This window comes from Camellia sinensis, chromosome 13 (genome assembly GCF_055761805.1).
Source record: "Camellia sinensis isolate YWXY chromosome 13, ASM5576180v1, whole genome shotgun sequence".
Taxonomy (NCBI): domain Eukaryota; kingdom Viridiplantae; phylum Streptophyta; class Magnoliopsida; order Ericales; family Theaceae; genus Camellia; species Camellia sinensis.
The window spans coordinates 464,597-481,711 of NC_138973.1; the positions used below are offsets into that span (position 1 = coordinate 464,597).

General features: G+C 37.2%; 1 protein-coding gene across 1 annotated transcript; it reads left to right on the forward strand.

The window, feature by feature from the left end:
- Positions 1 to 12,883: 12,883 nt before the first annotated feature.
- Positions 12,884 to 14,550, forward strand: LOC114311429 (uncharacterized). Its single transcript, XM_082903813.1, has 2 exons — positions 12,884 to 13,305; positions 13,399 to 14,550. Exons 1-2 carry the CDS (start codon positions 13,009 to 13,011, stop codon positions 14,086 to 14,088), a joined length of 987 nt encoding a protein of 328 aa, XP_082759939.1. The 5' UTR covers positions 12,884 to 13,008; the 3' UTR covers positions 14,089 to 14,550.
- Positions 14,551 to 17,115: the final 2,565 nt, after the last annotated feature.

The following is a 17,115-nucleotide window of genomic DNA, read 5'->3' on the forward strand; positions in this document are numbered from 1 at the left end:
ACTCATCTGGCATGTTCCTAGTCAACAAAATTTTGCTAAACAACCTAGTCAACCAAGCAACTCCCTTTTTACCCAAACACTTCCAAGCTTCAATAGGGATATCATCAGGTCCTAAAGCCTTATTTGATTTTATCTTCTTAAGTGCAATCTCCACTTCAAAATTTCTAATCCTGCGATAGAACCTATAGTCTTGGTTTATCGTATTACTGATTATTTCTTCCCCTATTGTCGTACTTCCATGTTCCTCATTTAACAGTTTCTCAAAATAATTCTTCCATCTTTCCTTAATCTCATCGTCCTTCACCAATACCTTAGAATCCTCACTCTTGATGCACTTTACTTGATTAAAATCTCTTGTTTTCCTCTCCCGTATCTTAGCAAGTTGGTATACCCTTTTCTCTCCCTCCTTACTATCTAGTCTAGTGTATAGGTCATCATAAACTTTCAACTTAATCTCTCTCACTACTTTCTTGACCTCCTTATTAGCTAATCTATAGCTCTTAAGGTTTTCCTCAGTTCTATCCTTCTGCCACTTTTTAAAGCACTCTTTTTTTGCCTTAACTACCGCTTGGACCTCTTCCCTCCACCACCAAGTTTCCCTAGAGCTGGGTCCCGTTCCTTTCGACTCTCCAAGCACTTCCCTTGAGATTCTCCTCATACAATTGGCCATCGAATTCCACATAGTGTTAGCATCACCTTCTAAATCCCAAGTACCTTCCTTATCCATTCGATTCTTAAATATTTCTAGTTTATCCCCTTTTAAGTCCCACCATCTCGTCCTACGACGCCCACCATCCTTCCTAGCTTGGTATTGCCCTCCAAAACATAAATCTAGTATCAAAATCCTATGTTGAGAGACCAGACTCTCTCTAGGAATCACCTTACAATCATTGCATTATAGGCAGTCTACTTTTCTCACTAAGAAATAATCTATTTGGCTCTTAACTAATCCACTCTTAAAGGTTATCAAATGCTCCTCCCTCTTCTTATACATAGTATTGGCCACCACCAGGTCAGAAGCCAACGCAAAATCTAAGATTCCCTCTCCAGCCTCATTTTTGTTACCAAAACCGTATCCACCATGCACCCTTTCATAACCTACTTTATCTATGCCCACATGGCCATTAAAATCTCCACCTATAACCAGGTTCTCTCCTACGGGTATCTCTTGTAAGATCTCATCCATGTGCTCCCAAAAATCCCTCTTAGGTGTATGAGTGTATACAAGGCTCAAAGGTGTGTGAGATAGTGGCCCACTTAGTGGCAAGTTGGTAATTACGGCAAACTTTGCAATTAACTCGTTTTAATCTAATTTAATCATACCTAATCAGTTTTCAAATAATTATACCATAAAATCTCATTAATTATGACGATCATAAAACATCAATCAATTTCGGATTCGGCCGCCGATAAGGCCTTCAATTAGCAGTTTAAACATAAAACATGAACAGATCAACCAAACAGTCAACAGATAAAATGCAATTCAAACAGATGTATTCATTCCATTCAGTTTCAATTTCGGTCAGTCAGTCAGTTCAGTACTTTTAATCAGTTCAATTATCAGTCTTTAATCGGTAAACAGTATGAGGGTTGTTACAGTCTCCCCTCCTTATAAAGAGTTTAGTCCTCTAAACTCGAGTTACCTTCATTCTGGAAGAAAACAGGGTTCAGTGGAAACAGTTCAGGATATCTTTTAGCCATGTCGTCTTCCCTTTCCCAAGTGGCATACATGCCACCATGGTTCTGCCAGTCGACTTTCACCAACGGGATCTCTTTGTTTCTCAACTTCTTGATTCGTCTATTTACAATCTGTATAGGCCGTTCCTCGTAAGTGTAGTCATCACTCAACACTACGTGGGTAGGCTCTATTACATGGAAGGGATCCCGGAGATAATCTCTTAACATCGAAATGTGAAAAACATTATGCATGTGCTCCATTTCAGGAGGGAGCGCAACTTGATACGCCACCGGATTGATTTTCTCAATAATCTCATACGGTCCGATGTATCTTGGCGCTAACTTGCCTTTGACTCCAAAACGGGTCTGGCCCTTCATTGGTGTCACTTTCACAAAAACGTGATCACCCACTTCATACTCTCTGTCCCGTCTTCTGACATCCGCATAACTTTTCTGACGGCTCTGTGCAGTTTTCAATCTCTGTTGTATCAGTTTCACTTTCTCAGTTGTTTCATAAACAATCTCGGGCCCAAGCAAAGGCCCATCTCCAATCTCTGCCCAGCAAATTGGAGATCTACATTTTCTGCCATACAACGCCTCGAAAGGCGCCATACCAATACTCGAATGGTAACTATTGTTGTAGGCGAATTCAACTAATGGCAGATGACTTTCCCAGTCTCCCTGAAAATCAAGGACACACATTCTTAGTAAATCCTCCAGAGTTTGGATGGTCCTTTCTAACTGGCCATCTGTCTGAGGATGATAGGCACTACTCAGCCTCAATTCAGTACCCAATGCAGTCTGTAGACTTTGCCAAAACCTCGATGTAAACTTCGAATCCCTGTCAGAAACAATAGACACAGGCACTCCATGCAGTCTCACAATTTCATCAATATAGATAACAGCCAATTTGTCCGCATTATAGATTGTCTTGACAGGTAAGAAGTGAGCAGATTTGGTTAGTCTATCAACAATAACCCAAATTGAATCCATACCTTTTCTGGAGCGAGGTAACCCAACGATAAAATCCATCGTGATATGCTCCCATTTCCACTCTGGTATGGGTAGGGGTTGCAATAATCCGACAGGTCGTTGATGTTCAGCTTTGACCTGTTGGCAATGAAGACATTTCGATACAAATTCTGCGATTTCTTTCTTCATTCCCGGCCACCAGAAATTCAATTTCAGGTCTTGGTACATTTTCGTGTTCCCTGGATGGATAGACAGTTTTGAATTGTGGCCCTCTAGCAGAACTCTTCTTCTCAATTCAGTATCGTTCGGTACACACAGTCTTTCTTGAAATTTCAGTACATTATTCTCAAATTTGAATCCCGGTCTCGGTTTAGATTCTCTTTCTTCGATGATCTTTTTCAAGAAGTCATCCAGTTGCTGTTTCTCTTTAATTTCTTCTATCAAGGCTGGTTGAGCAGAAATAGCAGCTAAGGTTCCGCCTTGTTCTCGCAAAACAATTTCAATTTCAGATTTTTCAAGGTCACAAATGAGCTCTTTCTGTCTAGTGAGTAAACAGGCTAAGTTTCCAATTGATTTCCGACTCAATGCATCGGCAACGGTATTGGCTTTTCCTGGATGGTACAAAATCTGCAGGTCATAGTCTTTAATCAGTTCTAGCCATCTCCGCTGTCTCATGTTCAGTTCTTTCTGTGTGAAGAAATATTTCAAACTCTTGTGGTCGGTATATACTCCACATGTCACCCCGTACAGATAGTGATGCCAGATTTTCAGTGCAAATACTACTGCAGCAAGTTCCAGGTCATGGGTCGGGTAGTTCTTTTCATGTGGTCTCAACTGTCGGGAAGCATAAGCAATAACTTTCCCATTCTGCATTAACACACACCCCAAACCCTTATGAGAAGCATCACTAAATACAGTGTAACCATCCGTACCTGAAGGTAGAGTCAAAACCGGTGCAGTCACAAGTCGAGTTTTCAACTCTTTGAATGCTGATTCCCTTTGGTCAGTCCATTCAAATGATGTCCCCTTCTGAGTTAACTGAGTCAGTGGTAGGGCAATTTTGGAGAAATCTTTGACAAATCTTCTGTAATATCCAGCCAATCCCAAAAAGCTTCGGACTTCAGTCACATTTGTTGGTCTAGGCCAGTTCACTACAGCTTCAATTTTCTGCGGATCAACAGAAATTCCGTTTTTGCTAACAACATGCCCCAAAAACATAACATGGTCAAGCCAAAATTCACATTTAGACAGTTTAGTATACAGTTTCTGTTCTCTTAGGGTCTGTAGGGCAAGTCTCAGATGATGTTCATGTTGTTCTATACTTTTGGAGTAAATCTATATGTCATCGATAAATACTACAATGAAATCATCAAGGTATGGTTTAAAAATTCTGTTCATGAGGTCCATAAAAGCAGCAGGGGCATTCGTAACTCCGAATGGCATAACTAAAAATTCATAATGGCCATACCTCGTTCTAAAAGCAGTTTTATCAATGTCTTCCGGTTTAACCTTCAGTTGATGATACCCCGATCTGAGATCAATCTTGGAAAACACTTGAGCACCCTGTAACTGATCAAATAAGTCATCAATGCGCGGTAATGGGTATTTATTTTTCACAGTTACCTTGTTCAGTTCACGGTAGTCTATACACAATCTCAATGAGCCATCTTTCTTCTTTACAAACAAAACAGGAGCGCCCCATAGCGAAGTGCTAGGCCTGATGAACTTCTTATCCAGTAGTTCCTGCAGCTGCACTTTCAGTTCTTTCAATTCAGTCGGGGCCATTCTGTAAGGAGCTTTCGATATCGGCTGTGTACCCGGAATCACATCAACCGCGAATTCAATCTCCCTGTCAATCAAATCTCCTGGCAAATTGTCTGGAAAGACATCTGGGAATTCTCTGACTATATGAATGCAGTTCACATTAGCATTATCATCAGTAGATACAGTCAGTATAGAACACAGATACCCCTTACATCCCTTTCTAACTAATTTAACAGCTTTCACTGACGAAATCAAATACGGAGGAGGTATTACTCCATTCCCATTAAACACAAATTCAGGCAAACCAGGTGGACGGAAAACAACTTGCTTGGTCACATAATCAATAGTGGCATGATATTTTTGTAACCAATCCATCCCCAGTATTACATCAAAATGATCAATGTTCAATGGTAGTAAATCAATAAACAAATGCATATCCCCAACAATGATTTCATATGCGGGGTACATATAAGCACATGTCATGGATCCTCCTACGGGTGATGATACGGCTAGCAGATAGTTCATAGATTCTAAGGGTCTATTCAATTTTCGTGAGAAAGCATGCGATACATAAGAATGTGTAAACCCCGAATCAATCAATATATATGCATTTTGTGTACAAATAGAGAGGGTACCTGACACAACGGTTTCAGTATTTTGCACGTCTCCCGGTACTAGGGCGAACACTCGGCCCTGCCTCATGGGCTCTTTCCCGGTAGCTTTGGGGTTAGGCTTTGGTGCTACAGTTGATGCTGTCACGCTTGGTGCAACTTTACTACTAACTTGCAGAGCAGAAGGGCAGTCTCTAACCATGTGGCCCACTTTGCCACACCTGTAACAGGCTCCAGATATTTTGTAGCAGACCCCTTTGTGCTTCTTGCCACACTCAGAACAGGGTGGTATAAACCCACTCCCCTGGCTGAGGCTAGTTGTCGACCCCGTATTCTGTTTCTTGTTGGCCGAGTTGTGCTTGCCTTTATTGAATTTGAAACCCTGCCTCTTACTACGCCATTCCGACGTTGGTGTTTCAGTTTTCAGTGCTTCAATGTTTGATTCAGCCATCAAGGCTCGGTCAAGAACATTTATATAATTCGGTAGCTTCAAAACATTTATTCGGTCAAGGATTGCAACATTAAGGCCACCCTCAAATTTCCTGGCCTTCTTATAGTCAGTATCCACCATATGCGGTGCATATCTAGCAAGCTCGGTGAATTTCGTTTCATATTCCGCGACGGACATTGTGCCCTGCTTCAGCTGTTCAAATTCAGTCACTTTTCTATCCCTGACACACTGAGGAAAATACTTTTCAAATAAGGACTCCTTGAACTGAGCCCAAGTCATAACAGTATTTGTATCGCGGATCAACATCCACCACCTTCTAGCTTCTTCTTGTAGGGTGAAGGTAGCTAACAATACTTTATTCGCTTCTGAGCACGGGAACACCTCAAATAGTTTTTCTGTTTCGAGCACCCAAGCTTCAGCCTTTAGCGGTTCCAGTCCTCCCTGAAAGGATGGCGGTTTCATCTTGCTGAATTTATGGGTGAGAGTAATAATATCCCCATCATTCACATTCACATTCACATTCGCATTAGGTTCCGGCTGTACCGGAGGAGGAGGAGGTGGGGGCTGTCGGTTCTGTTGTTGTTTAAGTCTAGCGGTTATCAGTTCCATCATTCTTTCCATTCTTGCCTCAGTAGATGAGGATTCAGGTTCATTTGCATTGTCCATTTCACTATAAGCAGTTATAACAGTTATAACAATTGTAACATAAACAGTTGCATATTTAGACAGTTATCACATCAACATGTATTCAGTCATAACATAGCCACACACTTTTCAAGTTCATGAAATGCCCTAATCACTTTTCTAGGACACCCTATAGCTCATTTGGACACGTGTGTGCGGTACAACTCGTGGTTAAGTATCGCTCTGATACCACTCTGTCACGACCCAAACCCGGCCCTATGGGTTTAGTACCGTAACCGGCCAGTAATCCGAGATTACCGAAGGCCTGCTTAACAGTAGTATAGTAAAACAGAGTACAGGGCCTGGCGGAAGCCAATACAGTAAATGAATAATGTCCATTGAGTTGTGACAGTCTGCATGCCAAAAAGATTTTTCATGCATTCACATATACAAACAGTACAGTCTATACAAAATTTACAGTCACATAGTACAGGGACCTAATCCCTTGATAACAGTACGGTTAGCAGTTAACAGTCTATACAGTAATCCAAACAGTATGGAGACAGACGGGGGGAAAAACAAGACACCCCAAAGCCATAGCATGGCAACTCGGAACCTCGCAGTGAGGCACAAAGGCTGGCTTGACAAAACTGGAGTCTAACCCACGCTCCTAGCTCCGATCTGGCGGCTGAGCACCTACATATATATATAAACAGTGAGCTAAAGCCCAGTGAATAACATAATGCGTAAAGGGGTTATGAATGAAATGTCCTTACAGTAATGAAATCGGTTCATTAAACAATACTTCAGTCTTTCAGTCAGAACAGTTATTCAGTCATATGTGGTACATCCATTAGCATAGCAATAAACAGTAGGTCTTAAAGACCGAACAGTAATGATGGCCATCAGTCAGTAAACAGTAGTGGTCCCACGAGGGAACCGACAGAGATCTCTGTAACAGTAACAGTAACAGTAAACAGTAGGTGCTAAGGATGCCACAATACAGTTCAGAAAATAGGACACACATTCATTCAGTAAACAATATCAGTTCAGTAAACAGTTCAGTTCGGTATTCAGAAGATAATCATTTGAACATATCTTTACACAATTGTTACTCACAGAGTTTGGGCTACAGTATGCTAGAGCGTGTCTCCCCAGTCGCCAACCCTACACAGTTCACAGGTTGAACACACACTAAGCTACACAGTTGGGAAAGATAACAACTTAATCCCTAATTTGCCTCGATGTGTTCTACATCTATATCCTTAACAAGATGTCTTAAACTAGGCCTAAGAATGCCTAGAATGGGATGAGGATGCAAAGATGCACATTTAAAAGCATTTTCAGAAAAACAGGGTCCCGCTCGAGCGCAGGTTTCCCCGCTCGAGCGGTCACGCAACAAAGGTACACGTTCGAGCGTAAACTTCCCCGCTCAAGCGTACTGTAAAAGTACTGGATGGGTGAAATCTCCGCTCGACGCCCGCTCGAGCTTGAGACATGACTCCGCTCGAGTGCCCAATAATCGGCTCGAGCGGACTGTAAAACAGTGCAGAGAGATGCTGGATGCTCGGATTTCACGCTCGAGCGTCAATTACCCCGCTCGAGCGGGAGTGCAAAATCTGGAAATCCCAGATTGCACCTCAAAGTTCAAACTCACATTCCATTGCATCAAAACCGATCCTCTTGGGCCCATTTTCTGGAAAACATTTATAAACACATAGAATAACATGTTTCAAAACTCAATTTAAAGAAATCAAAGCCCAAGGGTGTTTAATTCAAACTCAATTTAAACCATTTTTCAAGCACAAGATGATCATGCAAACATGCATGAATTCAAACCATTTTGAAGCTCCAATTTGATGCTCTAAGGAGTCAATTGATCCAAGAACAAGTTGAAAACATGGACCATTCCAAAATTATGGACATGCATGCACCATTTTGCCATGAACTCAACTCCAAATTCAACCAAGAACACATGCAAGCATGAATTATGCTCTAAATCAACATGTATGAACTAAAACATGGCTTAGCTCTACAATTAGGCATGAACCATGCATGAATCAACTTAAAGACAAAATCAAAAGATGAAATTCATACCTAGGTTCTTTGAATTAGAAGACTAGGAGCTCAAATATACAATCAACCTTCAAGGTCTTCAATTAACAAGCAAAATTCAAGATGGACTTCAAGTCCTCACTCTCACTCTCTCTAAGGTCGGTTGAACAAGAGATATGGCTGAGGAAAATGTTTTGATTCAAGTGTATGAGTGTATACAAGGCTCAAAGGTGTATGAGATAGTGGCCCACTTAGTGGCAAGTTGGTAATTACAGCAAACTTTGCAATTAACTCGTTTTAATCTAATTTAATCATACCTAATCAATTTTCAAATAATTATACCACAAAATCTCATTAATTATGACGATCATAAAATATCAATCAATTTCGAATTCGGCCGCTGATAAGGCCTTCAATTAGCAGTTTAAACATAAAACATGAACAGATCAACCAAACAGCCAACAGATAAAATGCAATTCAAACAGATGTATTCATTCCATTCAGTTTCAATTTCGGTCAGTCAGTCAGTTCAGTACTTTTAATCAGTTCAATTATCAGTCTTTAATCGGTAAACAGTATGAGGGTTGTTACAAAAACCCTCCAAAACGAAACGACGTCGTTTTGGAGGGCGACAGGGACGCGCCGCAGGAAAGGGCGACGGAGGATCCAGATTCTTTTTTCCTCTCCCATCTCCTAATTTTTGCATCTAAAGGGTTTTCCGACCAATCTTGATCAGACAACTGTCACTGGTTCTTTGATTTTTCATATCTCAACCACTAAATTGTCCATTTCAATCACAGAGCTCCAATTCATTTCAACAGTGTAAAATCCAATCTCGCACACTAAACAAACAATAACCCATATATGAAATTAGCAAGGCTTCGACACCAAACTATTGTCAAATGATATATTTCACTACTGGCAAAGTGGAGGGGGTGGCATATATGGGACCTGTTGTTAAAAGTTCATAATTATAATTTCATATTAAATGGAAGACAAATCAATAAAATATAATTATGTTAAAACTGGGCCACCTGCAAACCGTTTATTATTTTTACTCTATAGTAGGTAAAATTTTAAATGGGCATGCTTGAGAGCTATCTCTTAATGTAGGTTCTTTTAATTTTTAAAATATAGGCTCTAGACAATATCACACCATATATAAAAGAACGAATAATTTACAACTATTTGGAACAAGCGGAGCAGGAAAGCATTGAACCAAAATTTGATATTGTCTTGTGAATTCAATTTTTCATTCACACATTGGAAATAAGAAAATGCATGATGGGTCTATGCTTCTATATGAGGTTGGTATATAGGAAAGAGAATAATAATTTATTTGTTTCGTATGATCACTCCTGAAATTGCTACCTACTGAGACTCGCTATTATTCTTTTGGCCACTTCACGGTAGAGTCCTAACTCTATCCCTGGATGATGCTATTATTTTGTAAATGTTTTTACTTTATAAGGCATGTATTGTCTCAAGAGAGCAATCTAATTTGCACCTCAATCTCTATCTATGGGCAAGTTGATTCGTGGTATTTGAGCATAATATATATATATATATATATATGAATTTTGTTAATGAGTGCCCTTAAGTCATTTGATAAAGAGCTTAAAATGCTTGTACATAATATGTGAAAGTACATGCAACATGCAATGTACAATTAATTTAAACATTGTTAACCAATATCATTAAGACACTCGTTCACCAAGCCTTATTTATATTTATAAGAGTAATGTTAGGAATACTTACAATATCACTAATACACTCACAAGTTGATGTGGGTCTTATACCAAGTGATGGTTAATCTTATCAAAACTTGTGAGTCTTGTAAATGTGTTAGTAAAATTATAAGTATCCCTAGTATTGTTGTATTTATAAGTTTGAAGTAATATTTTCATAGATAGAGTTTGCTTCATTTATATGAAAATAACTCAGCATTTAACGAGTTACTATTAGAACATTAATTTAAGTGTGATGGGTGTGACGAAGTTGTGATTTGAAATTTGATTTCATGTTTTTCTGTTTCAAATCAGTTAGAGTGGAAACAAGGAAACAGGAGCAATCAGGAAACTACAGTCTACACCATACAAACAGCAGTGGAATACAAAATTGAACATCACGCTTGGACATGCCTCATCTACCAGGCCAACCCTTTCATCTTACCTGAAATTTTGTTCAAAGTGTGAGAAAAAAGGGAGGCTTTAAATGCAAAATACAACTACCTTGAATACTCTGTTGAGTTGTGTGAGGCATTTTGCAGGGGGCAATAAACCTTCAGACCCGATGGGATTAAAGTGAGAAATTGGGACCTTCAATCTAAGCAAAACAAAAGGAATAAAACAAGAAGAGTAATATTAAGAATACTAAGGCCTTGTTTGGTTTGTTTTTGAGAAATAAATTTTAGAGAATTTTTTTTTAAAATTTTGTTTGGTTTAGTGATTTTGGAAAAAAAATTCTAAAATCACTCTCTCTCCTGCATATCAATTAATTACTTTTTCTCTCTCCTTTCTCCTTGTCAATCATTTTTTCTCACACACATCTACTCAATTACAACAAAACTATTTCCAAAATATACAATCAAACAAACCAAAATTTTTTCTAAACTCTCCAAAATCTTTTTTGAAAATTTTTCTCCCAAACAAAACCAAACCAAACACACTCTAAATTTTCTATCAAATAAATAACAAAATGTCTCATATAATGTGGGATCCACAATTTTTGTAAACCCCACATCCGTATAAAACATTTGATCATTTATTTGATAAAAAATTTGAGATTTCTAACATTTTCCAAATAAAAATAACTCAGACGTCAAATGCTAAAAAATGCACGTAGATTTTGATGACCTGCAATAATGTTCATTTATATATCCTAGAACGTTAATGTCAGCTCCACTTAGGCTTGGTTTGGCATAATAAAAAAAAATAAAAAAGTCAAAAAATCATTATCTTATGTAAGTCAAATCATCTTATTTAAATCACATCATCTCTCTATTACATCACTTCAAATCCAACCCATACCCAACTCATATTTAATAAAAAGTCAAAAAATACACTTATTTAGCTTATCCCAAACAACTCCTTACTAAAGCAATGAATTATGAAAAATGCTATAAATCTCAAATAAATTATCAAATATTTTATATGGGACCCACACACATATAATTTATGTATCTCACACTCATGTAAAAAATTTAATAAAATATTTAGCAATTCATTTAGAATGGTTTGCCATTGGAGCTGCCATTGCTATATATAGCAGCTGCCATTGAATTTTGATGCTCCAATGGCAAAACATAGCAGCTACCAAATTTGAGAAATGCCAAAGCTTGTGTCAAATTTGACACAAGCTTTGGCAGCTGCCATTCATGCCAACTCAGCCAAAACCAACGGTTTCCCTCCCTCCCTCCCTCCTTCCTTCCTCCCTTCCTCCCCCAACAACTGTTTCACCATTTTTACAGATTCAAAAATTATTCATCAAATTCATCAAACAGATTCACATATTCACAGAAAAAAAATTACAGATTCAGAATTAGAAAACATGAAAACACATTGAAACATGAAAATTACAGATTCAGAATCATAATTAGAAAATTCAATTAAAAAAAAAACTTGCTTAGAAAATTCAATTGAAAATTCAATTAAAAAAAAATCAATTGAAAATTCAATTACAAATTCAATCAGAATTAGAAAATTTAATTAGAAATCAATTTCAAAAAAGCAAAAAACTTGCTTTACCAAATAAAGAAAAACAGTGAAAAGTAACATCAATGAATATAGAATTACGCATAGATGGCTTCAGATTCCATAATTGGCAGCAAATCCATAAAGTGGCCATATGTAGAAAATTCAATTAAAAAAAGAGAGAAAGAAAACAGAAGAAGAAGAAGAAATAGAAATATTTGGCAGCAGAGAATTATTACCATTGGACCAGAGACTCCATAGAAAGATTCAATTCGAAGCTCTGTCAGATTGAAATACTCAAACCCATCTACACATTTGCTAACAAACCCAACAACAAATAGAACCCATAAACCCATAGCCAGTGAAGACCTCTGCTGGAACTCAAAAAATCTCAAAAAATGTTAAAGCTGAGATCTCAGAAAATCTAGCCAGTGAAGACATTTGCTAACAAACCCAACAACAAATAGAACCCAAAAAATCTCAAAAAATCTGAAAATCTAAGCAGAGATCTTTGAAAATGTTAAAGCAGTTACGCCATAGCTAGTGAAGACCTCTGCTGGAACTCGCACTACTCTGCTGGAAATCGGGACCGAGATCAGTGGAGAGAGATCGGCTTCATCGATGGAGACCGAGATCAGTGGAGAGAGGTCGGCTTTGTTAGGGTTTGATTTAGAAGATTTGAGGAGAGGAGATGAGAAAAGAGGAGAGAGAGATGAAGATCGGTGAGGGCAATGAAGAGAGAGCACACAAAGAGGAAGAGAGAGAGAGAGAGAGAGAGAGAGAGAGAGAGAGAGAGAGAGCTTGGTGTCATAGATAGATAGATATGGCTCAAACCAGAGGGTATATAGGAAGATAGATAATGCACGGATTGTTCTAGATATATGGATGGATGAGCCGTTGGATTATATAATCCAACGGTGCTATTTTGTGAAAGTAATGCAACGACTCTTTTTCTTCCTCTTTCAAAACAGTTATAAATTAACGGGCATTTTTTTACAAACGGTCATATTTTATATTTCTATAAATAAAAACTTTTAATCTCAATTTCATTTCACACCAAACATTTTCAATTTCATTTTTCTTTTCTCTTCTCTTTTTCTGAATTTTATTTCACACCAAACTTCACAAATTATTTTCTTCTTTGTTTTTTCATTCAATCACTATGGAAGGTTCATCAAAAATGAAAAGAGGAAAATCATTTACCACTCAAGAAGATGTGGCAATTTGTAGAGCTTGGTGTCACATTACTGAAGATCCAATCGTTGGGAATTCACAATCTCATGCTCATTTTTGGGGAAGAATTTTTGAAAATTATTGTTCATTGCAGAATGATCACTCAAGAACACAGGTATCTATCTCATCTCGATGGAGTGTAATCATGAAATGTTGTAACAAATTTCGTGGGTGTTTAGCGCAAGTCGAAAATCTACATCCAAGTGGGGCGTCACAAGTTGATATAGTAAGATTTCATTTCCATTTATTATGTTAGTTTTTTTATTTTGTCTTACATAAAAATTAACTGATTAATTAATTCAATATTTTATTGATATAGATGCTTCAAGCAAAACTGTTATACCATCAAGATGAAAACAAACATTTTCTTTTTGAACATTGTTGGCCAATCTTGCAAAACAATATTAGGTGGCAAGATGTAACTCCTACGAACACGGTGAAGTCAAGAATACATACACCGTTTTCCCCTAATTCAACCCCCGATTCTCCTATGGAAAACTGCATTTCTCTTGAAGATGACACCAGTCCAAGTGTTGGTAACAATCCAACTGTCGGTGAAGGCAGTGTCTCTGCAAGGGGTAAAAGGCCGATGGGTAGGAAATCTGCAAAAGAATTATTTCGGAAAAATCAAGTCGCTCAAGCTGAAGTTCAAAAAATGAGCACACAATTGTACACATTTAACCAATACCTTGCTGAGAAGGAAAAGAAAAAAGATGAAAGAGAAGAAAAAAGGATTCAAGCACTGCAGGAGATGAAAGAACTCGAGATGAAAAAACATGACTTCGAGATCATAAGACAAGAACATGAGATGAAAAAACATGACTTCGAGATCAGAAGACAAGAACATGAGATGAGAAAGGAAGAACACCAAATAATGACTACGGACATTTCTCATTTGGACCCTCAGATGAAAGCGTATTACACAATGCGAAAAAATGAGATTTTCGCCAAATGGTCCTCAAATGTGAGCAGCCCAAATTTTTATTTCCCCCTACCTCCTGATGAATAATTACGGGATAAATGTTAGTCTTTATTTTTTGCAATATCATTTATTTTTTAATGTAATTGTTAGTGGTTGGTTGTTGATGGGTAATTGGTGATTGTTTATTTTTTATGTGTAGTTAAAAAAATTTATTAAATATGTAGTGATATGTTTTTTGGTGGGGTGAATTAATCAAACAAATTTTGTTTTTTTTCCAATTTTTCATTTTTTTTTATTTTTTATATTTGTCTAATTTTTTTAACAAACAGATAAAAAAATGTCACAAAAGACAAAAAATAAATAAAAATAAAATCACAAAAAACCTATATCCAAACAACACCTACAAAGTTGGAGAGAAAGTTGGTTGAGATTTGCCAAAAATAGCAAATGACCATTGGAGCACCATTGCTATAATTTGGCAAAATAACACTATTCATTGCCAAATTATAGCAATAGCAACCCCAATATAGCAACAACCATTGGAGATGCTCTAACATAACTCATAAATTATTATAGCAAAATCTGCGGTGCAAATAACTGAACCCCAAAAAATAGGACTTCGTGAAATTGAATTTATAATTAAACATGATCAGTAATCATCTTTATTATAATCCAATCACATCAAACTCAAATCATAATTTTAAATTTGACTAGGTTGAATCTTAGGGGGCTGTTAGGATGTGCACATGATTAAATTGTGCACATTATATACACCTTACTTTTAAACCATTGGATATATATAAATTAATTTGAACCATTAAATAATTTTATCAAAAAAAATGAATAACTTTTCAACCGGTTAATTTTTTTTTTCTTTATTGATTGTTCTCATCCCAGAAACCCTTACGTTGTTTTGTCAAAACCCTCTACTATTGTTCTGCTTGGTGCTATTGCTGTTGACGTTTTTATGCGGGGTCATTTTGGATACAATAATCTCATTTGCAAATGGTGTGTAGATTTAGTTGTTTGATGTTAGTCCATTGTATTGAATCAACAACAATGCAGCAAAATGTGGGAATCCGTCTCAACCTCACATCCGCAAAAAATAAATAAATAAAACAAATCAGCCTCCATTTGAAGGATCCTCCTTGAGCTAATAGATCTCTTGACACAATTCTCTCGTTTAGTGCCAGCTAACAAAAAGCCTTGAATTCTGCATGACATATGAGGTTTGTATCTAAAGCACTCAAAAGTCTCAAGAAGTAAGAATAAGCAACCCATCAACTTGCAGGAAAAGCCTAAGATGATTTCTATCAAAATTTTCTTTCTGTTTGATGCATCTCAAAGGACTTCTCTTAATCCACTGAAACTTGCGTCCTAATGATGCATCTATGAGCCATCTAAGGTGTTGGAAAACTATCTAATGCATATAATTCTTCCCAAGAAATTCATATTTAATAAAGAAGTATGGAAAGTGATGTATGGATGAAAAAAAAGTTAAATATCATTGCTGCTAAGTATGAGAAGATAATACAGATAGTGCAAACATGCTACAAGATGAAGAAATAAAGCAAAAACCAGCATATGCTATACATGTGTACCTGATTGTAAACCATGACATAAATACATAGATTAAAAAAAAAAATGCACACCCGCAAAATGTGGCCGACCACACCAGCCATGAACGATAGCGGTGCAGCAAAATGTGGGAATCCATCTGGTTTGGGAGTGATTTAAATTATAGAGTGAATTGTGGTGAAATTCAATCTGTATTGCATTGGTCATGTGAGATGATGGATTAGTTCTCGAATGATGAGGATTGAAATTCATTTTTCAACAAGGTAGCTTAGTTAAGTTGGTTTATTTGGAAAGATCTTGACAACTTTGTGTTTAATCATATCCCAGTGAAGCCCTCCTCAACTTTACATCGAGCTGTAGTGGCTATACAGGAATTTGAAGAAGCTGCTAGCCTTAATGGGCAATCCCAAAGGCCCACTATTTGGTCCTCTGCCGAAGTGGGCAATTGGATCCCTCCTGCTTCTGGAAATTTCAAAGTAAATTTTGATTTGGTTTCTAAAAGAGGAACAACACAGGCAGCAGTTGCTGCAGGATTCAGTTGGGAATTTGGTGAATGGTGTTACAAAGAAAATCCACATATCATCTCCACTCCAAGAAGAAGCTGTAGCATGTCGATGGGCCTGTATTTTGGCTCAAGAATGTAGTCCAGCAACTGTGGTAATTGAGGAGGATGACCAATCTGTTATCCATATGAGTGTTTCTGAAAGTGTCCCTCCATAGGAATGTGGTGCAATCTTCAGTGACATCAAAAGCTCTCAGAGGAGTGTCTCTTTTCGACGGAGTCCTAGATCTTCAAACATGGGGGCTAGTTAGATTGCCAATGCTTGTCTTCATGAACGACTACCATGGGATTGGGTGACAAATCCTCTATCTGTTTTATCAGGTTTAATCAGTATCTCGATATAGTTCTGTTTGCCTCTCTTGTTTTTCTAAATTTCTTTGATAAAATGAAAAAAACATAAAAAATAAAAAAACGTGTTATGGTTATGATTCATTAGTAAAAATTATGATTTGTGTACTACCTAAAGTCATGATTTGTCATGGTGAATCATGATAAAAAAATGTTACGATTTAAATGTTATGATAATTTGTTGAAAATAATTACATTTGTTATGAGTCATTGTCACCATGGTGTATATTATAACATTGTTATGATTAATTATAGTATTGTCATGATAATTGAACAAAGTTATGATTATTTCATATAACCTGTTCGATGACCAGTTTAACAAGTCACTTTTTATGATGTGGCACGCTATGAACCGTACAATAAGTGCATATCATATGCCCTTTTAACTTTTACAAAAATATTAAAGACTTCAAAACTTCTATCAAATTTGACAAAATGTTATAAATTTTTTTGACATTTCTAATATTACTAATTTTTATTGTAAATATTGCAAGCAATCCTAGGAATAGCTAGTTGACTAAAATAAAGAATTGGATTACAGGTAATGGGCTCTTCTGATATCCCACACAAAGTATCATTGACCTTGCGTTCGTCGGAGATAGGTGGTACAAACCATGACACGTGGC

Bases quoted from the DNA above. Each gene is read 5' to 3' on its own strand.
- LOC114311429 (XM_082903813.1), top strand. From the start codon at position 13,009: ATGGAAGGTTCATCAAAAATGAAAAGAGGAAAATCATTTACCACTCAA. The intron at 13,306-13,398 runs GTAAGATTTCAT...TTATTGATATAG, and splicing joins GGGCGTCACAAGTTGATATA to ATGCTTCAAGCAAAACTGTT.